The sequence below is a fragment of the Ictidomys tridecemlineatus genome, chromosome 13 (assembly GCF_052094955.1).
Source record: "Ictidomys tridecemlineatus isolate mIctTri1 chromosome 13, mIctTri1.hap1, whole genome shotgun sequence".
In the NCBI taxonomy this organism is placed as follows: Eukaryota; Metazoa; Chordata; class Mammalia; order Rodentia; family Sciuridae; genus Ictidomys; species Ictidomys tridecemlineatus.
The window spans coordinates 95,383,551-95,405,782 of NC_135489.1; the positions used below are offsets into that span (position 1 = coordinate 95,383,551).

Here is a 22,232-nt window from a genome sequence, read left to right on the forward strand (position 1 = left end):
TGTCCATGCCTGCAGAGGGTCCAACCCCCCAGGGTGAACCCTAATGTCCCTTCTGGACCCTGAGTGGTACTGATGTGCCCATGGAGGTTCTCCGATTGTAACAAATGTCCTGCTCTGGGACGGGTGTTGGTCATGGGGGAGGCTGGGCATGTCAGAGGGTAGGGAGGCCAACTGGAGACTCTACTTTCTGGCTCAATTTTGCTATGAACCTAAAACTGATATAAAAATAAAGTATTTTTAATATTTATTTTTTAGTTTTAGGTGGACACAATAACTTTAATTTTTATTTTTATGTGGTGTGAGGCTCGAACCTAGTGTCTCATGCATGCTAAGCAAGCACTCTACTACTGAGCCACAGCCCAGCCCCCAAATAAAGTATTTTTTGAAAGATGTTGGAAAATTAAAACATTTCGAATATTTTTTAATAAATTAGAAGATCCTTCAACAATTTTTTTAAGGTGAAGGGGTTTAAAGAGAAACATGTGGTACCTACAGGCAGGGAAGGCACGAGGCAGGACTGGCTGACCAGTGTGGGAGGGAGCATGGTACGTGGGGACCGGAAAGCCCTAGTGTGAAAGTCCTCACTCTGCATCCCTTCCCAATGGGAGAACACAGTTCCAAGACACAGTAGTCAGCTTCTTCCAGAACTTTGAGAGCATACATTCAGCACCTACTGCATGCTGGGCCTACAGCGGTCAGTCCTCAGTACCCAGACTCAACCTCCCAGGTCTCCCAGGTGGCTGGGGAAACAGATACTCACCCATCAGTGACTCAAACACAGAGGAGGACTCGGAAGAGCAGGGAGGAGGGCAAGAGGCAGCTTCTAAACCAGATCTTGGAATGGAAGCAGGAGTTCACAGAGCAGGGGGCAGGCGGGTAGTCCAGCAAGGATGTGGCTGGCCAGGTGGGGTGGGAAGGCCCGGGGCATAACCACATCCCACACAGGGTCTGCTTCTAAGACAGACACCTGGAGCCAAAGCCTCATACTGCCAGTCCGGCTCCGTCTGCTTTGGTTCCAGTTTGGAAACAGACTCTTCAGTTGAGCACCAGCTGAATGAGCCCCAGGTGAGTGTTTCTCAGGATGAGAACAGAATTGCAAAAAACAGGATTGCATGTTCACCTTCAGCTCCAGACTGATGTGCAGGGAGAGAGGGTGGGGTCACAATGGTGATGCTTGCAGTGACATGGATTTAGGCAGGAAAAAAAAAATAACAGGGAGCCCAATAGGAAAATAAGCAAAAGTCTTGAATGTCCATTTCACAAAAGGGAATATCCACATGGCAATAAACTCATGAAAAGGTGCTAATGCAAATTAACATCTCAGCCAGCTAGCATGACCTACAGAATAGGTAATGTTAGAAGGATGGACCACGTAGTGTCGAGGAGGATGTGAAACGACTAGAATTTTCATGGAAGGAGTTTTAATCAGTGTGGCGGCTTTGGAGAACTGTTTGGAAGTTTCCAGAAAAGCTGAACCTATGTGTCTTCATTCTGTCACCTAGCAATTCCACTCCAGGGTACCTGCTGAAATGTGTCCAAGAGATCCACCAAGAGATGCAACAGCAAACCAACATACCAGCCACTCATGGTCTTCATGGTACGCTCTCTGTGTGCCAGGCACTGTCCTGGGAACTGAGGACACAAGAGGCATGAAACAGGCAAAGGTGCTTGGAAATTTCATTGTGGAAGAAGAGAGACATAGGCAAGATAAAATAGGAACACTGTGTAGCGTGTTCCATGGAGATGAAAGCTAAGCAGCACACTGGGCAGGGAGAGGGGAAGGACCTGGGTTGGAGGCTGCAGCATGAGCATCTAAAAAGATCCTGTCTGAGTGGCTGTGAGAAACTGGAGGGAGCTGGTTGTCACAGGTCTGTAGGAGGAAAGTCCAGGCAGAGGGAATCGCATCTGCAAAGGCCCTGGGGCAGGTGCTGAAGGTTCAGCCAGAAGGCCAGCCTGGCTCAGGGACTGCATCAGAAAGGGAGGTGACACAGCTAGAGAGAAGACAGGGGTCTCACGGAATGTAGGGGAAAGTCAGAGTCCACTGGTATGTCCACCTCCTTGCAGACAAAAACTGATGGAAGCAGGGTTAGCTCCCACCCTCCTGTGGGTTTCCCCTACACACACCTGATGCTGCAGATTTTCAAAAAAGTACACCAATTCAGCCCCACCAGGACAGGACCTGGGCTGCCCGGGGTCCCACTGCGTCTACCCATGTCTAGACTTGGACGCAGTAGTATTTCCTTCTGACTACTTCCTTCTCTGGGTCCTTGGAAATGACTGTCACCTGCACGAGTCCCCAAGTCCCCCCAGCTGGCATATCATGCTCCTGTGTGCGGGGAGCCCAGGTCCTGGGGTCTGCTGTGCCCGAGAAGGGAGTTATGCTGGGTCCCCTGGCAGGAGCCCGTGGCCTGAGCTGCCCTCCACGCTGCCAACCACTCTGTGACCCCGTAAGTCCTCTGGCCTTGGAGACCTTCCTGGTCATATTATGAGCAGCCTAAACAAAACACCTTTAGTAAAAAGAAACACACGGCCCCATTTACACAGAGTGTAAAATAGATTAAAATAATATTAAATGCATGAGTCACTCACAGGGACTGTGTTTAGGGAAAAAAAAATCACAAATAGCACTTTGTGGTGTAGACAGCCATGAACTTGTCCTGCCGGGGACCCTGGCAGAGCTGGGCTCGACCATGTGTGGGACATCTATGTGCACCCCTGCAGACCTGCCTTTCTGGAAGGGGGACACTGTGTCCGATTTCCACCCAGGGAGAAGGTGGCAGAGCAGGTACCAGCACCAGGGTGCTCTCCACCCTGCCCACCAGCACGGCACCCCAGGAGGAGGTGGTGACCCTGTGCAGCGGGACAGGCAGCAAGGACACTTCAGACCTCACCTGCTCATCCTGGTCTTCAGTCTCTTCATTTACAAAATGACTCTACCCCCTGGAGGCGCCTAGGAAATGCATGCCACCTGTGAGGGGCAGGTCACCTGACGGGCGACCCTGGCAGGCTGTACCTGCACCAGCTGCCCAAAGGAGCAGCCCACGGGCTGTTTCCCAGAGCCCCCTGCAAACAAAGCCCCTGGCCTATCCCAGCTCCTCTCCTGACCCAGGATGCCCTCGTGTGCAGCCCCCACAGCCCTCCCTGCCTGGATGCTCTCCTTTCTCCGGGGTTGAATGATCTGCTCCTCTCCTCTGTGAGTCCCCAACCCTGTTCCCATTCCTTATCACAGACACCAAGTCCTGGCTGCTTGGAGCACTGCTTGCTGAGGAACAGCAGCCTCCAAGCACCCTCTTGCTCTGATGTGCCAGGTACACTGTGGGCCTTCTGCTCCCTGTGGCCCTGCCTGCCTACCCACAGCCCAGGCCCACGATGACACACCTCTTCCTCACGGGACCAGCAAGCCTGAGCTCTCTCTCCATGATGCACACTGAATCTGGTGCTCTACCCACCTCTGCACACCCAGGTCCCAACCCCACCACGTCCCTCCTGTACTGTGGCTGTCCTCCCCCGCAGCCTGCTGTGTGGCCCTCAACCCACCCCCCAGACCAAGCAAAAGGGACCCCTCAGACCTCCATCAGACCCTCTCACAAAGGGAAGCAGGGGTCTGACAGTGCCTTGTGGCCTCTTGCCACTCAACCCTCCCGTCCCTTCCCTCTCCCCTCTTTCTTTGTACAGTGTCACCTTAGTGGTGCATGTGTAATTTTATACCCCATCCTCCTTCCTTATTTTATTTTTGCTAAATCCCTTTACATTTTGTGACAGATTACATACTTTTTTTTTTTGAGGTACCAGGGATTGAACTCAGGGTCTCTCAACGACTGAGCCACATCCCCAGCCCTATTTTGTATTTTACTTAGAGACAGGGTCTCACTGAGTTGCTTAGCACCTTGCTTTTGCTGAGGCTGGCTTTGAACTCGTGATCCTCCTGCCTCAGGCTTGAGCTGCTGAGATTACAGGTGAGTGCCACCACACCCAGCCAACAAATTACATGCTTTACTTATTTATCTTGCTCACTGTCTCCCCGGAAGCTCACAGTGGATCCTGGGCTTGGCTCTCAAGGGTAGAGGTCTTGCCTGTCCTTCTCAGGGCTGTGTCCAGAACCTAGACAGCACCCACACCTATAGGTACTCAGCAGCGTTCACCAAAGGTATTAGAAAGTGAAGAATGCAGTAATCAAGGCCAAACGAATGAAGCAGTAGATGCATAAATGAACACTCTTTGAAGGGTTAGGAGAACCCCAGAACTGTGTGCAATGTAGGCGCAATTCAGTTTTTTAAGTAATGGAAAAATATGCATCATATAAAACCCATCATCCTACCATTTTTAAGTATGTTTTAAACACTTGCACATTGTTTTTTGGGGGGGGGTTCTTTGTTTGATTTTGGTACCAGGAATTGAACCCAGGGGTGCTTAACCACTGAACCACATTCCCCATCCCTTTTTATATTATATTTTGAGACAGGGTCTTCCTGAGTTGCTTAGGCCTTGCTAAGTTGCTGAGGCTGGCTTTGAACTTGCAATCCTCCTGCCTAAGCCTCCCCAGTCACTGGGATTACAGGCATACACCATGGCGCCTGGCTACATGCACATTGTTTTGCAGCTATAACCACCACCCATCTTCTGAATTCATCACATTCAAAATCCAAACTGCCCTCTTTAAACACTAAGTCCCCAACCCCCTTGCCCAACCCCTGAAAGAAGCAGATTCACTATACAATGCTTGGCACTTGTCTGAGTCCCATAAGAGAAAACTGCCCCCCCCACCCCAACGCACACACAAGCTGCATGAAGCAGGTTTGGTATTTACAGGTCACAGCAAGGACAAGAGAAGCCCAGGATTCACCGTGAGCATTCCTCAGGGCTCAGGAGATCTGCCTTGCGTCCCAAGGGGTCGTGTCTTCATTTGCCCCACTACACTAAGCCAAAGGACTCCAGAAAGCCATCTACCATGGGTTCTATACTCTGGGGCAAAGTGATATTCTGGGGTAAAGTGCTGAAGGGCTTCGTGTTTCCTATGTGCTGTTCCAGCCAGTCCCAGACATCTCAGGGCTTACATTCCCAGCACACTACAGTTATTCTTGAGAACTACAAACAAGAAAAGGGGGAGAACTGAGTTGATCCAAGTCCACCCCAGCTCTGACAACCACCATCCTACTTTCTATCTTTTTTTTTATTTTGACTACTCCAGGAACCTCAAATGAGTGGAATCTTATAGTATTCGTCTTTCTATGACCAGCTTATTTTACTGAGCACAATGTTCTCCAGGTCCATCCCTGTTTTAGCATGTTATTGTTTTAGCATGTCTTATTTTAAGACTGAATAATGGAATATGTTATAGATATTCCATTATACACAACACAGTTTATTTACCCATTTATCTGTCAATGGGCACTCGAGTTGCTTCCACCTTTTGACCATTGTGAATAGTGTGGCTATGAATATGGGTGTCCAGAGAAGGCATCATTAAATTCTGATTGCAAGATGGAAGGAGGGAATCGAAGGCATGAAAGAATGAATGAATGATGATTCGGAGGGCTGTCTAGGCTTGTGATTCTCCCACAGGCCCCATGGCACTGGTTCCAGCCTCCTCCTTCTCCTCCTCCTCCCCTTCCTCCTCCTCTCCTTCCTCCTCCTCCTCCCCTTCCTCCTCCTCCTCCCCCTCCTCCTCCTCCCCCCCCCTCCCCTCCTCCCCCTCCCCTCCTCCTCCCCCTCCTCCTCTTCCTCCTCCCCTTCCTCCTCCTCCCCCTCCTCCTCCTCCTCCCCTCCTCCTCCCCCTCCTCCTCCCCCTCCTCCTCCCCTCCTCCTCCTCTTCCTCCTCCCCTTCCTCCTCCTCCTCCCCTTCCTCCTCCTCCCCCTCCTCCTCCTCCTCTTCCTCCTCCTCCTCCTCTTCCTCCTCCTCCTCCCCTTCCTCCTCCTCCTCCTCTTCCTCCTCCTCCTCCTCCCCTTCCTCTTCCTCCTCCCCTTCCTCCTCCTCTTCCTCCTCCTCCTCCTCCTCCCCCTCCTCCTCCTCTTCCTCCTCCCCTTCCTCCTCCCCTTCCTCCTCCTCCTCCTTCTCCTCCTCCTCCTCTTCCTCCTCCCCTTCCTCCTCCTCCTCTTCCTCCTCCTCCTCCTCTTCCTCCTCCTCCTCCCTTCCTCCTCCTCCTCTTCCTCCTTCTCCTCCTCTTCCTCTTCCTCCTCCTCTTCCTCCTCCTCCTCCTCCTCTTCCTCTTCCTCCTCCTCCCCCTCCTCCTCCTCCCCCTCCTCTTCCTCTTCCTCCTCCTCCTCCTCCTCCCCTTCCTCTTCCTCCTCCCCTTCCTCCTCCTTTTCCTCTTCCTCCTCCTCCCCCTCCTCCTCCTCTTCCTCCTCCCCTTCCTCCTCCTCCTCCCCTTCCTCCTCCTCCCCCTCCTCCTCCTCCTCTTCCTCCTCTTCCTCCTCCTCCTCCTCCCCTTCTTCCTCCTCCTCTTCCTCCTCCTCCTCCTCTTCCTCCTCCTCCTCCCCTTCCTCTTCCTCCTCCCCTTCTTCCTCCTCCTCTTCCTCCTCCTCCTCCTCTTCCTCCTCCTCCTCCCCTTCCTCTTCCTCCTCCCCTTCCTCTTCCTCCTCCCCTTCTTCCTCCTCCTCTTCCTCCTCCTCCTCCTCTTCCTCCTCCTCCTCCCCTTCCTCTTCCTCCTCCCCTTCCTCTTCCTCCTCCTCTTCCTCCTCCTCCTCCTCCCCTTCCTCTTCCTCCTCCCCTTCCTCTTCCTCCTCCCCTTCCTCCTCCTCCTCCTCCTCCTCCTCCTCCCATTCCTCCTCCTCCTCCCCTTCCTCCTCCTCCTCCTCCTCTTCCTCTTCCAGGCTGCCACATCTCTCATCAGCAGGAGCACGGCAGCTCCACATGGACTGGGCCTCCCAGGATCCCGCCAGGCTGCTGGGCACAGACCCACCACAAAGAAACATGCTGTCCCTTCTTCAAAAGAGCTCCTACTAGTTTATTTTCATACAACATCCAAGGTCTCCCTGAGCAAAAATGTGGGCCGGCATCCAGGCGTCTCTGAACAGCCCCTGTTGGCATCACGCAGACCAGGCAGCAGGCAGCATGCTATCCTCCTTGCTTTTTTCTTTCTCCGTTTTCTCTCTTCCTGACCTGACCCCACCCATGCACCCACCAGGGCAGCCACTGCCAGGTGGAAGCAAAACTAGCATCGGCTTGAAGGGAAAAGTGCAGCCATGGAAGGTTCCAGAAGCTCTGAGCTGGGCAGTGTACTCAGAAAGCATCTACGCATTGCATGGCCTGAAACCTCTTTGTGTGGCTATTCTGTTATTCAAATAAGATCTCACCCAGAAGCAGAGCCCAGCTGCTAGGGACAGTTTTCCCTGACAGAGGATGTGGTGTCCTGTGAGTCCCCACTGGGCAGCAGGAGCTTGTCCCTTCAGGGCAACTCTGGGAGCCAGTGTGGATGGTACACCTGGGGGTGAGGGGACGGGTGTTTACCCACTAACTCCCACCAGCCCTGGTTGGGACCACTTTCTGAGGTGAGGGAGTGTGAATTCCTTGAAGCTCCCAGGGAGCAAGGGCATTCTCTGATGCTGATGGTAGCAGAGGCCCTCAGAAAGAAAAGCCAGTGCACACAGGTGAAAGAGCTGGCCGTCATCCGTCCATCCACCCACCCCTCTATCCACTGCAGGGCCTGAGGAGTTGATGGGGAGCCATTAAAGTATAAGCAGAGTAAAAACGTGACCTGACCCAGCAGGCCCTGAACAGCCACTGGGAGTGGAGCCCCGCAGGCCACACTCAGGCTGCCCAGGGCCTGCCAATCAATCACCTGCATCTGCTCAGTGTCCCACCAGCAGGCCCTGGAGCAGGGGATGTTGTACTGCAGACTTCTGTGAGAGCAAAGTTCAGACTATTGTCAAATGAGATCCTCACAAATACACTCAGACACCAGACGAGGAATCCTAGTGTGTAGGTGGCTTGGCATTCACTCAGTGGTCCACAGATAATTGTGCATTTTCTTAGTTCTGGTGCCGTTTAGGAACTGGGGTACAAGATAGGCAGGTTCTCTGCCCTTCTAAAGCAGATACCAGTGAGACGGACATAGAGGATTCCACAAACTGATCAGCTCCCAGAGCTCTACACAGATGTGAATCCCATGACAACAGTGACAGGAAATCATGGGAGAGTGATCCCTGGGAAAGGTGGAGCTGGCCCCTTGGGGACCCCAGCACAGGCCAGTCTCAAAACTCCAGGATCCTACTTGCTGACTCTCCACCTATCAGCCCACCAGGAAGAGGAGCAGCAACGGTCAGCCCTGTCCCCCGACCCAGAACAGCAGTGAGGCCTGCTGTTCGTGGGATGCTTTGCCCTAGTAGTTCCTATCAGCACCAGGGACACTCACAAAAATCCTTTATGAGGAATAAATCTCAATTACTATATGTCCATTCACTTCAATTCAGCCATGAGATGTTTTTATTTCAAAGAAGAGGAAACTGAAACAGAGAGGAGAGGCAATGTGACCAGAGTCCTGGGGCTAAAATATAATGAAGTCAAGAACTGAACCGGAGGCAGCCCTCCTCAGGGGGCTGGGTGGCCTCTGTTGCTCAGTGGCTGGCATTCACGATTTTTACTGATTGGTCTCAAAAGAGATGTACGCTGGAGGTGGGCTGTAGCTCCATGGTAGAATACTTGCCTAAGACCCTGGGTTCACCCTTTGTCCCATATTTTGGGACAAAGCTCAGCCAGATACACGGTCACTAGGTATCTGCTTGGGGACTTGGGTACAGGACTAATCAGGAAATTACTTTGGCCTGGATTGACATGGTAGCTCTGGCTTCCATCCACTACCTGAACCCCTTTTCTTGAGCTTCAGTTTCCTCATCTGAAAAATGGACTTGGTGGACTCCATCTAAAAGGGCTTAAGGTTAAGATGGTGGTAATGAAAAGGTGCCTTCACCCACTGGAGCACACAGCTTGTCCCTGAAACAAACTGGCTCTTCTCCCTGCCTCTGCTCAGAGAGGGCGCTGGGTGCCAGACAAGCTCCAAAGCAGAGAGGTCCCACAACATGCCTTCACACGGCTTCCTGGAAGATACACAGCCCCAGGACCAGCCCCAAATCTCTCCAGACCTTCCCCCTGTCCATGCCCAGCCACCAGCCACCAGCCACCAGCCACCATTCAGACAGGGAAGGGAACTCTACAGAGATCCCTTGGGAAGGGGACAGAGCCATCTAGCTAAGGGTCTTCCTGGCTCTGGAAAGTTCTGAGCATTCCCAGTGGGAAGAGCCAGGCTGTGACCACAGAGGTGTCCCCTGTGTGTAAGAGAATGCTGGCTCAGCACCTCGGGCTGCAGGCGGCACTAAGAGACGCCAAGCAGGGATCCCTATCAGATACCTAGAGCACCTGGGGGTGGGAAGTTCTAGAGAGCCAGCACCCTCAGGGCTTCCAAGAGTTGCCTGGGGACCACGTCTAGAGGAGGAGGAGGAGGAAACTCAAGGGAAGCGCTGAGGAAGGAGGGAGCTGATCAGGCAAACGCAGCAAGACGGTTTTCCGTGGCTTTCCATTTTCTCCGCCGCCTATCAAGCAGGGAACTCCCACATTTCTGTGCCCAGGGTCACTCCCTGGTCTGCCCGGCGGCTTGACTGGGTTCTCTTCTATTTTATCACCACCTCTGCATTTCTGCAGCCTCTCTCCGCCTTCCTCTCCCCTTCTACTCCTTTCTTGCTCCAATCCGTCTCTCCTGTGGCTCCACTCCCTTTTCAGGTTTTTCCTCTATTCTGCCCCATTTCGCACTCTCGCTTGCCCGTCCCTGCCTTTCTCTCTCTCTCTCTCTCTCTCTCTCTCTCTCTCTTGGACTGTCCATGTGTACCTCCTTCTCCTCTCCACCTCCCCCTTCCCGCCCACCCGGTGTTTCTCCGGCCTCTCTCTCCGGGTTCAGGGTCCGGGTCTCTCCGCTCGCCCTCCCTCCTCCAACCAGGCGGGTCCCCTTCCCCAAGGCGTGCTCCCGCCTCCACCTGCCCCTTCCTGTGCTCAGCGCCCGCTGCGCGAGCCCAGTTAATGCGTTTCGCATGGCGCGTCAGTCAAACGCCCTTCTAATGTCCTTAAAGCACGCAGAAAATTGCATCCTTATGAAAAAGAAAGGGGGTGGGGGGAGAGCAAATTGCCTGGCGGAGGCGGAGCCGCTGCGGGGCTGCAGCAGCCAGGCGCGCGCGCGGGGACAGTGTTGAATTTGAGAGGCACAACAGGCTGGAGGCGTCTGCCCCAGACTCCCTCTCGGGAAGCTGGGCTGGAGCCAGGACAACGCCGCCTCCTTGCGGCCACATTCCGGGCAACTCCTGAGTCCACCTCCTCCGCTACAACCCTTGCCCACCCGGTGTTCCTCTTCCTTACCTTTAGGACAAGCTCATAACTGCCTCAGGACCTTTGCGCTTGCTGTGCCTGCCCTCTGATGCCAGCATAGCCATTTCCTTCTTGTCATTCAAGTCTCATCTCAATGTCAGCTCCACAGAAGACCTCCCCTGACCACCCTAAGTCCAACCCCACTCATTGTCTATCGGCTGCCTCATTTTTCCACATGACATCTGTCACTCTATGAAATCACCAAATGGTCATTTGTAACTTCTTCTGCATTTCTCCACCCTGCTCCCACCTCCTGCCCCCAGGGTAAGCTCCACCTGGGTCACAGGTTGTAAGCACCATACCTTGAACTCCTGGCACATAGCAGGTGCTTAGGAAGTTCTTCATTTAAAAAAACAAATGGTAAGATGTATCATGGGTGAGAGGAGGCTTTGGTCTCTAAGGTATCTGAGGCATCCCACAGTGGTCCAGGAGGCTGCTGGGCAAGGAGAAGTGGAGACTCAACGCAGATAACATCAGACTCCAATTCTGCTGCTGGTATCTGGTATCGATGTGTAAGTGACCTAACATCTCTCAGTCTTATCATCACTGGAAAAATGAGAATGGGGGCACCTATTCACTGGGTAGTCACTGGATCAAGGAGATGCTTCAGGTTTGTGCTGGCAAGCAATGTCTCCAGTTCTGGAAACTGCCTGCTACCCTTCAATAAATGCTTGCAAGATGAATGAAGGGTCTATAATGTAAGAGCTTAATAAATATTAGGGGCCCAAGCTGCCATTTATATCAGACACAATTATTTCCTGAAGCACTAAGAAAAAAATTTAAATGTTGCTAATGAAGCCATGACCCATTCCTTTTAGATGACCTGGGACTGTTTTTTATTTACCCAAAGATCTCTTTTAGACTTATTAGGACTTACATTTTTAATCGCAGATCATTACTAAGTTTACATTTTTTAAAAAGTGGGGCAACTGGGAATGTAAGTCAGTGATAGAGCACTTGCCTAGCATGCATGCACAAAGCCCTGGGTTCAATCCCCAGCTCTGAAAAATATATAAGTATATATTTTTAAAAAGAAAGAAAGAAAGAAAAGAAAAGAAAACTACTTGGGAAATCCATAAGTTGAGGTGTTCCTTAAATATTTTCAAGGTCAGAGCCACCTCTCTGATTTGATATCCTCCTTCCACCCACACCCTTTTACCACCTCCCCACTACCTGGTTTCTGCTTCACAGGTGAGCAGATCATTGTCCCTTCTAAGCAGTCCCCTGCCCCTACCCTACACCTCTTGGAGGGCATGCGCTCTCTGCTGCTTCTGCTTAGGCTTCCTGGCTTTGCCCACCCAGGGTTTGTGTCTGGGAGGCTAGGGGTCATCAGGGTCCATCCCCAGAATGGCCTCCTTGGCAGTACAGGGGGCATGGAGTAGCGTGGAGCCCACAGTGTCTGATACCCTCATCCCCCACTGTCATAGGAACCCAGAGTTGAGAAATGGGCCATGCTATCTTAAAAGTGAGAAGTAGGAAAATTAAACTTTTGGAGTCATACAACTGAGCCACCTCCAGAAGGCAGGGGCAAGGGTCCAGAAGGGAAGGTTGGATCCTTAAGAGATCTCTGACGGACCTTAGAGCAAATAGGGCTGGGAGTGAGGATCCACCAGGGTCCTGGCCAGGGGACTCTCAGCATGCAGCCTCAGGTGTACTGGCCCTGTGATTTTGTCACCGTTTTGCCTCACCCACTGGCTGGGAATGAGGAGTCCGGGCTCCCTTCCCTGATAAGTGGGGCTGGGGCGTGTTGGAGAACTTTCCTGCAGCCCTGAGTTCCCCTCCTGCAGAGGCAGAGCTGGGGACCGGGACAGAAGCTGATTTTCTTGGGAACTAGGGACCTGGACAAGACTTGGGGTGGAGGTTCCTAGCAGGGGCTATCTCTTGACTTCATTCTCCTGCTGTGTTGCTTCTGGGGTAGGGACTCCCTGGTTTGTGGAAACGAAATCAGGCCGCAGGGCAAAGGTAAAGAGAGAAAGTGCCAGGTTTCTGCTGGCATCCGGGAGGTTGGGGACGGTGGCAAGACAATGGAACTGAGGGGTCAGCTTTTGGCCCCTCCCAGCTGGCCTCAGTTTCCCGTGAACCCAGTAAGAGAGCGCCCTCCGGCTCCGGGAAACCTAAAACCCGGACTCAGCCACCGGGTAACTTCGCCCCGGGCGCGTCCCCCACCCGCTTTTCTCCCACCTTATAAAGTTCCCACCAATGACCCTCCGGGGGAATCCAAAACTAGGAAAGGGAGAACAGAGCCCCAGAGGAGGGATCGGGTGCCCGTGACGGCCCTGGCGGCGCTGGGGCCTTGCCTGGGGCTTGCATCGGACCCGCCGTAGACCAGGTCGGCAGGAACAGGCCGTCGCTGGGCCGAGCTGAGTGCCACCTACAGCCCCAGGACCCTGGCTTCTCTTCCCTCTACGGACCCGGAAAGCGACTTGCTTTGGGGCCAGGGACACGAAAGTCTGTGATCCAGCACCCGCAACCCGGATCCTTCAGCCAGTTTTCCCCCAAAGTCTCCCTCACTGTCCAAACTACCTCGAATCCCGACCCCGAGGGCACACTCCGCGGTGTTGGGGAGCGCGACCGGCCGCCAGGCTAATCCCCACCCTCCCGCCGCCCCCGGCCCTTCCTTTCGGGAGGGTCCCGTAGGGGACACGTGCTACCTCTTTGCCCTCGGGGCCCGGCTACGCTGGACGCCAGAGCCCGCCCCTCCCCCAATCTCGGGCCGCGGGTGGGGGGAGTGGTGGACTCCGGGGAGCGCCGCGGCGACTTTGGCCGCGGGTGCTGCCTCCGCGTCTTGTTTCCCAGGACCTTGGGGCGGAGTAGAGGCTTGTGTGTCCAGAGTCCAGAAGGAACCGGAGCGAAGGGACCTTCTTTCCCCCCAAGCCGCTGTGCGCAGGAAGGGGGTCTCAGCACTTGGTGGCCGAGCCGGTGGCCCGCAGGCCGGTCCCTGGGAGCTAGGGAAGGCGGGATGCGGCCCTTTACCCCGAGTCTGGGCTTTGCGTCTGCTTCGCGCCTACGCTTCTCCCGGGAGTGACTTGAAGCTTCGATCGGGTCTCAGGAATTCGCCCACCCAAGAAAGCCCCCGGCCGTCCAGATAGGACAGGCATTCAGCCCACTCTTCGGTCGCCTCCAGGGCTAGTTCTTTGGTTTCGGTCTCCGATCCATAGAACCCAGGAGCATAGGGACGCAGTCTAAAACTCCCTCTTCCTACTCCCGCCTGCCCTCGAATCCGGACCCCCTTTTTTGAGGCCCAGCTTCCTCGCTGACTGGCTGGTGACCTCAGGATCGGAGTTCTGGAGTCAGGTTCCCCATCTGTGCCTGGAAGGAGCTGTGCTCATTGAAATGTTGGGGTCTTAGTGCTCGGTAGCCAGATTCCCCTTTTCCACCTCCTAGAGCTCCGGTGGGAGGAGGACTTGATCCAGGCCAGTGAGGGGCTGCCTGGGAAAAGCCTCAGATGCAGAGTGTAACTAATTTGTGTAATGTTGTATTCCTCCAATTTAGTAAAACTGCGAGAATCCTCAAGGAACTGTGATCACTGGGGTCAGACCCACCCACCCCCCACCCCCACTTGCCCATCTTAAATCTTCTCTGGATTCCACCCTCTTCCTTCCACAATTCTGCAGAGTTGACAAAAACATAGCTGGAGTCTCAGTTCCCCTGGCCTCCTGGTGACAGAACTCCACCTTCACTTTGCTCTCCTTTGAACTATAAAGGATTAAACTAGTCCTGAAAATCACCTGGTTGCCAGAGTCTGGTATGAGAAAGTTATTAAGCACTGATTGCTAGGTTGAACTGACCTGGATGTAACCTCAAGGGCCGGAAGGAATTAGGGGGCACAGTCACACATTGCTGATTCCTTCTTTCCAGGAAGCCAGGGTCCCACAGTCTTCCTTGGACCCCTAGGGAGGGGGAGTAGAGGCCTGGGCAAGTTGTCCAGGAGCTGTTTGCAAGGCTGACTTAAGAGCCCCGAGCCTGCAAGAGATCATTTCCCAGAGTTTTGGCAGAACTGAACACAGAATCCCCTACAGCCCTCAGAAAGTATGGGCTCTCTTCTTTCTCAATCCTTTACAGCTCCAAGTTGGAGATTCTAGGGAAGAGAACTCCAAGGGCTGGTTCTAAGAAGGGATGGACTAGCAGATACATGAAAAGGAAGCCATCATCGATGTAGGTCTGGGACATACCTGACCATTGCCACATTCTGAAACACAAAGCCTACAGCTCAAGAGTGTGAATATCCTGGACTCTTCCTCATATTTGGGCTTTGAAACCTGGTCCTACTGGGAAAGGCATGGCCAAGTTGTGTCACCTTCCTGAGCTTTAACCAGTAAAGTGGCCATCTTCCATTCCCACCCACCCGGAAGTGTCTTGAAGCTTCAATCGGGTCTCAGGAATTTGCCCAACCAAGAAAGCCCCCAGCCATCACCTTAGGAGGCACCGGACAGAAACCCACATGTAAGCTTTGAGAACAGCCTAAAAACACCCTCCCGTGAGGAGGGGTGCCAGCGGGCACACGCTGCCAAGCTGTGCTCCTTAAAGCGTCTATCTGCCCCAACTGTGGTCTCGGGCAAATAGTAGTCTTCCCTCGCTATCCAACAGGTGCCCTCACTGCACGGAGCCAAGTCTCCTCGGCCCAGACGCCACCCTGCTGCGTGTGCAGCGGAAAAAGTGCAGACAGGTATGCCCTGCTGCAAGAACTCAAGTGCTGTCTGCAGCTGAAGGCTCTGGGGGAACCTGGGCTTCTGGTTCGCTTGGGAAGGGGCTGATCAGGACCTTTTCAAGGACCACACAGTCGGTAGTCTTTCAAATCCCTGGAGACAGAACCAAAAACCTATGCAGCTCTGAACTGTGGGCCACTTCAGAGTCCCATGGGGGACTGCATTGGCGATGGGCCCCAAGGCTGGGAAGGAAGGAAAATGGAGTTCAGCTGAACCTTGGCGCCCAGAGTGAAAAGGATTGGTAGAATCCTGCAGCAGCCGAGGACCCTTCCTATCCCGGGTCCCAGGGAGCAGGGCACCCCTCACCTCCACTGAGCCAGAGAACAGGATGTTCTAGAAGGGCCTGAGAGTGCCTTTCTTACCTTGCCTAGACCTCCAGCCCCCGTGGAATCTAGAAGGCCCCGCAACACACCCCACTGTGTCATAAAATATTTTATTGGAAAAAAAAAGTCACCGTCTTCGCAAGATGAGGGGTAGGAGCCCCAGCGACATCGGGGACCCGGCCTCGGGCCGAGCCGCTGAGTTATCCCGGCGCTGTCTCGGGCTCCGATGCCCTGCGCCCGGCCGCTGGGTCCCCGACGCGCGGAAGCGAGTGTGTGCCTGGCGGCGTCCAGGACCAGAGACGGGGTGAGGGTGTGGGCAAGGAGCAGGGCGTGAATGCACGTGGAGCGCACGGCGCCTCGGAGCTCCAAGGAAGACGAGTTGCTTCCTCGGCGATGGACGTCCCAAGTAAGGACTAGGAGCGCGCCGGGGCCTGGGTTTGGCTTCAGGGTCTCTGTCCTTCCTTGTTTGACCCCTGATTGTCCGCATTCGAAGTAATAATAAAATGCTTAGAAAGCAAACGGTGGGGACGAGAAGGGACGGTCCGCAGGTTTCCGCGGACTCATGCGGCCACTGCTTCTCTGGCTCCCTGGTTCCGCACTCTGCCGAGCTCAATCCTCGCGGCTCCTGTCGCTGGGCTCGCCTGGCACCTCCGCCGGCTTCTCCGCCTCCTTGGCGCGCTCCTGCTCAGAGAGTTGCTCGCTTGTGGGGATGGAGTTCTTCTTTGGCCGCCCCTTGGGCTTGGTAGGGGACTCCAGGCCACCGCCCTGCAGTACCTACACGAAGGATGACCAGTACCTCGATGGGCGGGAGGTGGACTGGGGACCCTTGTGCCCAGCACCCAGGGGTGACGGAAGGACCCAACCGGGTCATCAAGGACCGCTCCCCGCCCCTGGGAAACGGCAGCCATTTGAGAGCCGTTGGGAAGAGGCATCCCCTAAGACTGCAGCGGGGTTCAAGGCTGCCAGCGGACCTGGGGGCTCCGTGGGACACCAAGGATTGTTGGCCCCCATAGGGCACCCAAAGAGGCAGAGGGTCCTCATATGCACCAGGTACGGAGGGAATCGGAAGGGTTGGGAAGAGGTCCTCGCGGAGCAGGGAGGAACAGTTCTTGCAGGGCACAGGGGCATGGCCCGGGAAACCGAGGGCCTACAGAGCTACCAGCCACACTCACTATTTTCTTCCACTTCATCCTCCGATTCTGATACCACGTCTTCACCTGCAACTGGCTCAGGCCCAAGGACTCGGCGAGATCTATTCTGGAAAGAGCAGGGCGCACCTTCAGCAGTGCAGATGGCCACCCTCCCACCGCCTACTGGCCCCAGCCTTGCCCAACACTACCTGTCGGGCGTGGAGAGGTATTTCTGCTTCTCGAAGCGTTTCTCCAGGCCCATCAGCTGCAGCTCGGTGAACACAGTGCGGCTCCGGCGCCCCTTCTTGGCTTTCGTGCTCGGCTCACCAGGGCCTGCGGCCTCCAGCTTCCCGCGGAGCTGCAGCTCCAGCGGCAGGTGCGGCGCACCCGCGGCGCCAGGCAACCCAGGCCCGGCGGCCAGCAGCGCTGAGCCCAACCCGGAACAGCCGAGCGGCGCCAGCGGGAACTTGAACACCGCCGCCTGCTCTGCCTTCAGCACTGCTGCAGGGAGAGAAGAGTGAGCAGCCCAGTGAGCTCCAGCTGCGCTTCTCTGCCTCGGCATCGGCCGCACCAAGGGCCATGGGAGCTTCAGCTCAGAGAATTGAACACGCAAAACCTCCACGCCTGGCTGCCTGGAGCAAGCACGTGAGCCACGCGCAAAGATTTGAACTAAGTGCAGAAGACAAGCCTCCTCAATGTTCTGTTCTCCAGAGTCTGGAAGAAAGGACCTCCCCAACCCGGTGCTCTGCTCTGGCATTCCCCATGCCCCAGCCGCCTCTGGATTTCAGCGTTCACAGGTCTGAGACGCATGCAGTGTCTCTTTCGTAAAAAAAGAAATTACGAAGAGACCGGTGCGAATTAAGAAGGTGGGCGTCTGCCCGGACCAAATCCGGCTTGCTGCGATGGGAAAAAGAACCTAAAGGACTGCGCAGAGTCACTCTCCTGTGCTCAACACAGCAGCCACACCGGGGGCTGTGGCCGTGCCATCCTCTGGGATGGGATCCGGGGCTTCCTAGAAATTCCAAAGCACCCTGCAAACACGAAATTTGTGTTCTTGTTTTTCTGTTCAGGCTCTTCCCCTTGAAGATGCTTCCATGTTCTCTAGTCCTAAAATGTTTTTTTGCCCGCTTCAAACGAACTACTAACAAAGCAACAGATAGAAGTGAAAGGCAGCCAAGCACCGCATTCCAAATGAACTTAGAACGAGCAAACTGGCTCTGCCGCCACCGGCGGAACAAGCTCAACCAAGAAGGGACGAAGGGAGTGCAGAAAAGGCGGTTGGTGGGGCTGGGGTCCCCGCCAAGTTTAGTAGGCCTCCCTTCCCTTCAGGCTTCTCTGAGTTGGGTCCTAGTCCCTTGGAAGTAGGAAGGGGACCCAAGAAGGTGCAAGTAAAGGTAAGGAGGAGGAGAGGGGAGACGGGAAAAGGACTCTTTAGGGGAAAAGTGGGAGAGGCAGATCTATACAACCGAGAGGATAAGGGAGGCCAAACGCTGAGCAGAGAGTAGATGAGAAAGTTAAGAAGGCAATGGAGGTGGTGGAGAGGGCACTGCAGGCCAGGACAGGCACCGGCCAAGAAAGAGACAGGGTGGGCAAAAACGGTTTGAGCAAGTGGTTCAAGTTCTGCCAAGACCCAGCCGACCTGGAAGTGGAAGGTCCAGCCCGGCAGCGGCTCACAGGCAGGCCTCTTGCTCACGGCAAGGCCCTATGGCAGCAGAGGCCTCGTTTGTCCCCAGCTGCAGCACTGGACTCCAGGATACCCTGGGCCGACTTGGGCCAGTGTCTGTACCCAGCATTGGAAGCCGCGGGCTTCTTCTAGAGGTCCCAGCTACCCGAGTTTGGGTAGTCACAGGCTCCTCGTTGTCAGTTCTCCACGGCGAAGCCGAGAAGCCCACGATCTGAGGTCATTTGGACCCTCGCTAATCCGCAGACCGGTCGTTCGCCCGAGATGGGAATGCGGGTTCTGTTCCCCGGGCCCAGCCCCCTATCCTGTGCTGAAGGCCGAAGAGCGGCCATGCAGCCAAAAGCAAATGCCCTCCCTGGCCTGTCCTTCGGGCAAGAGGCCTGTTTCTACGGAGCCTGTTGCCCGCACTCTCCGCTTCCAGGCTGGAGCGCGCCTAGAAATCCGTCCCGGGGCCTGTGCGCTCAAAGCCACGTCCAGGGACGGTTCTGGGGCCCAGGTAAGAAGGGTAGGTTCTGGGCGCCCCCACGGCGTGGCTCTTACTCTCCCGCTAAGACCGGCCCACAGCCCCCAGGCCCCAAGGCCGCCGCACGTACCCAGGTGGCTGTGGAAGGGCCGCGCCGCCAGCAGCGCCTGCACGCCGAACTTGAGCAGCTCGCCCGCGGCGGCGGCGGCGGCTGCAGGCGCGGCGCCCTTGGGCCCGGACGGTTCGGTGAGGATTTCCTCGATCATGAAGCTTCGGTAGCGGTGTGGCCGGTGATCTGCACAGCCCTCGGGCGGGCCGAAGCGCACGGCGCCCGGCTCCCCGGGCCGCTGCATCGCTGCGCCCGCGGATGCGCCCGCGGCTGGGCAGCGGCGGCGGCTGGGCTCGGGCGCGGGGCCCGCGCGGGGCTCTAGGCCGGCCCGCAGCTCCCGGCCGCGCGCGGGCGCCGGCTCATGCCCCCTCCCCCGCCGGCGGGCCGGGCGGAGGCACAGGGCGCGGGCGGGGCGCTCGGGGCTCGGCCAGTCGGACCCGGCACTGCGCCCCCGCCCCGCGCTGCCGCGCCTCTAGCCCGGCCAGCCCCGCGTCACCGCCCCGCCCCGCCCGCGCGGCCCCGCCCCGCCCTGCTCCGCTCCGCTCCAGGCTGCGGCCCCCCACCCGCTAAGCGGAGCCGGAGGGAGGAACCCAGAAGGGAGGGAGGAGGGAAGAGAGGAGAGGCCGGCGTGAGAGGGGCCGGCCGACCGAGACCGAAAGAGAACCAGCGGAGCGCACGCCCAGGAAGGACCAACGTAGAACTCGGGAAAGGAGACCCTCCCCTAGAGATGAGACACCGAGGGATCGAGAGAGAGGTGAGAAAAGGCCCAGGCGGTGACGGTGGGGACCAGGAAAGATAAGAGAGTGACGGTGCCTGGGATGCCGTGGAGACGTGTGCAGAGAGAGCGAGAGTCCGCGGCCCGGACGTGCCAGAGGGCACAGAGGCAGGCCTGACAGAGGGAGGGAACAGTAAAGAGAGGATTCAGGTAGGAAGGCCCGCGGCCTAGGCAGGGGTTAGGGAGGAGAATGGGCAAAGGCCCCCGCATCTCAATTTGGAAAAGAGTGATGGGGTGCCTCCCGCCAGGGTGCCGGGCCTAACGCCCGCGTAGGGGTGCTGCAGTGGGCAGGGTGCAACTCAAAGAATGGCAGTCGCACCTGTGCTCCACCGCGGGGGCCAACCTCCGCCTCAGTTTACCATGATCGGCCTCCTTTCCCTCCGACTTGCCCTGAGAGGAAAACGTTCTGCAGGCGGATTTGATTGAAATGCAAACCCAAGTGATAGGTGGACACATTCTCCTTGGCAACACGGGAACGCTGTGGGCTGGGTTATGTCCTCCTAGTTAGAGGATTCGATGGAGAGGAAGAGAAAGGATGCAACGTCCCCATTTCCCATCTTTGGAGCATCAAAGGAACCAGGTGGAGCTGAGGGCAGGGATCAGGGGGTGCTCTGAGAGTCTGCCTCCCCATCTCTGAGTCTCAAAGGCTCCTGCAGGACTGAGGGAATCCGCAGCACCTCTTCTAGATCTGTCTTGTAAAGAGAGTATAATCCCAAACCTGAGGTGAACAATCCCAAAGTAAACTCTCTACCGAGTTTGGAGTTTCCATCCTTTGACTCTGCCACTGCTGGGTAAACCACTGCCTGTTTCTGGGCTCCAGCTTTCTGTCCCTTCCAGAAGAGATGTACTTGACACCAAGGAGTTTGTGAGGACTGAGGGAGGGGGTCCTTACCCAAGACCCACAGGATCTCCTGGTTAGGAGGGCAGGGTGTACCTAGGAGGCAAAAGGAGGAGTTGTTGTCCTCCCCTTCACACTCCATAGACTGCGTCCTACCTCCAGCCCCAACCACCACAATCAGTCAGCACCTGGCTCCCAGCTGGTGTCTTAAACCACTCCTACTTCCTAAGTGAGCTCCACACGGAGCCTAAGTCCTCACCTCTGGGAAATGGGCAGCATGCCCTGCCCCCTCCCTAAGCTGATGCAGTTTCTTCAGTTCAGTGGATGGCCAAGGGGCGATCTTGAGGCTCCACCTAGACTGCCCTAGACCGTGGCAGCTGGCCCAGACTCTGGGGAGACTAGGAGATAGCCAAGACCCCTTGTTCATAGGGACTGGGGTAAAAGACAAAGAATGTCTTACCAGAGGCTCTGAGCCACTGCTCCCCAGTTGTTGGGTGACTTTCTGAATCCTAGGGTCATCGTCATGACTGAAGAAGGTGGCCTCTGTGGCCTCCAGTTGTTTCCAACTCCCCAGGGTAAGTGGTTCAATGAGGAAAAATGGTTCTTTGGAAGGGGTGATGTGAGACCTACTAAGAGTAACAGTGGCCCACACCAAGGAGGCCTCTGAGTGATCAAGCAGTAGGGACTGTGTTATGGCTTCTCTTGGGGCTTCTCTTGGTCCAGCACCCACCCCACTTCCGCCTGGGCCAGCAGAGGAAAGCCAATTTCTCCTGGGGTCCTCAGAAGCCCAGAGGGGCTCTCCCCAGTGAGTAGGCACGAAGAGCCCTTCCCTAGATGGGGAGTCCAACCACTTCATTTTCCAATGGGCAATTGAGGCCAACAAGAGAAAGGGACCTACCCAGGCACCCCAGTGTATAGGACTGTCTTTCCAGGGCCCTCAGTCTCAGGGTCTTTCCCCTGGCCTCCACCCTCCCCATCCCAGTGTCCTTTGCCTCCTCCTCTTCCTCCCTGCTTTCCCACCTTCCAAGGGGCTTAGACCAGGGTATCCTCTAGAGATTTAGGCCCAGACAGCCCTCACCCCACCCCTCACCTCTTATTTAGATTCTGAGAGAAGTCACCCAGATTTGAAATGTGCGCAGCCCAATTGCAGCCCTGAGGGTCTCACATGCTCAGGATTGGGGTCCTGCATCTGAGCATTTATATTGTTGATCAGCTGTCACCGAATCTACTTTACCACCTGTCAGCTTCTTAGGGCAACTCTCTGGTCAGGTTGTTGTTGGTGGAGGTCTCAACTCTAGATTTCAGGGACTCAGTGGACTATGACCCAGCCTCCTCCCCTTCCACAGGTGTGCCCCCCAGCTGCTTGGACTCTGGCCAGCCTCTTTCCTGATCCCAGGCCTAGGCCTTCGGTGAAGGCGGTGAAGGCGGCCTCTAGGAATGAGGCCTCAAGGGTTGTGGGGTTTGTCTGGAGGGAAAGGCTGAGAGCCACGGCACTCCCTCCCCTCCAGTGCGCAAAGACACTACCGCTGCGGACCTGCCCCTAGTTCACCCTCCTTGGGACAGCCCCGTCCTCGGAACTGAAGGCAAATCCTCAGATAAACCCCTTTTAGGCGAAAAACTCAAAAAACGAATGACTGCGAGGCCTCCGCTGCTCAGGAATTGCAGGATTGGCGCCCTGGAAGGGGCTCACAGTGAATGGGGCTTCATTCTCCAGCCCAGGCTGCCCGAGGAAGGGGAGTCGCCACCCAGAGGCGCAGCCGCGGGGCCCGACGCCTGGGACCAGCCGGGGCCTCCAGCCGCGCTGCGAAAATCCCGGAAAGCGTCCACTTGCGGTGCTCGCAGTGGAAAAGATGACCTCA

The 22,232-nt window shown here is 55.9% G+C and overlaps 1 protein-coding gene across 1 annotated transcript; it reads right to left on the reverse strand.

Annotated features, from left to right (window-relative positions):
- Nucleotides 1-15,466: 15,466 nt before the first annotated feature.
- Barx1 (BARX homeobox 1) lies at nucleotides 15,467-19,051 on the reverse strand. Its single transcript, XM_078030698.1, has 4 exons — nucleotides 18,782-19,051; nucleotides 16,717-17,008; nucleotides 16,550-16,634; nucleotides 15,467-16,151 (listed from the first exon to the last, which is right to left on the reverse strand). Exons 1-4 carry the CDS (start codon nucleotides 19,002-19,004, stop codon nucleotides 15,987-15,989), a joined length of 765 nt encoding a protein of 254 aa, XP_077886824.1. The 5' UTR covers nucleotides 19,005-19,051; the 3' UTR covers nucleotides 15,467-15,986.
- Between the last annotated feature and the right edge of the window lie 3,181 nt (nucleotides 19,052-22,232).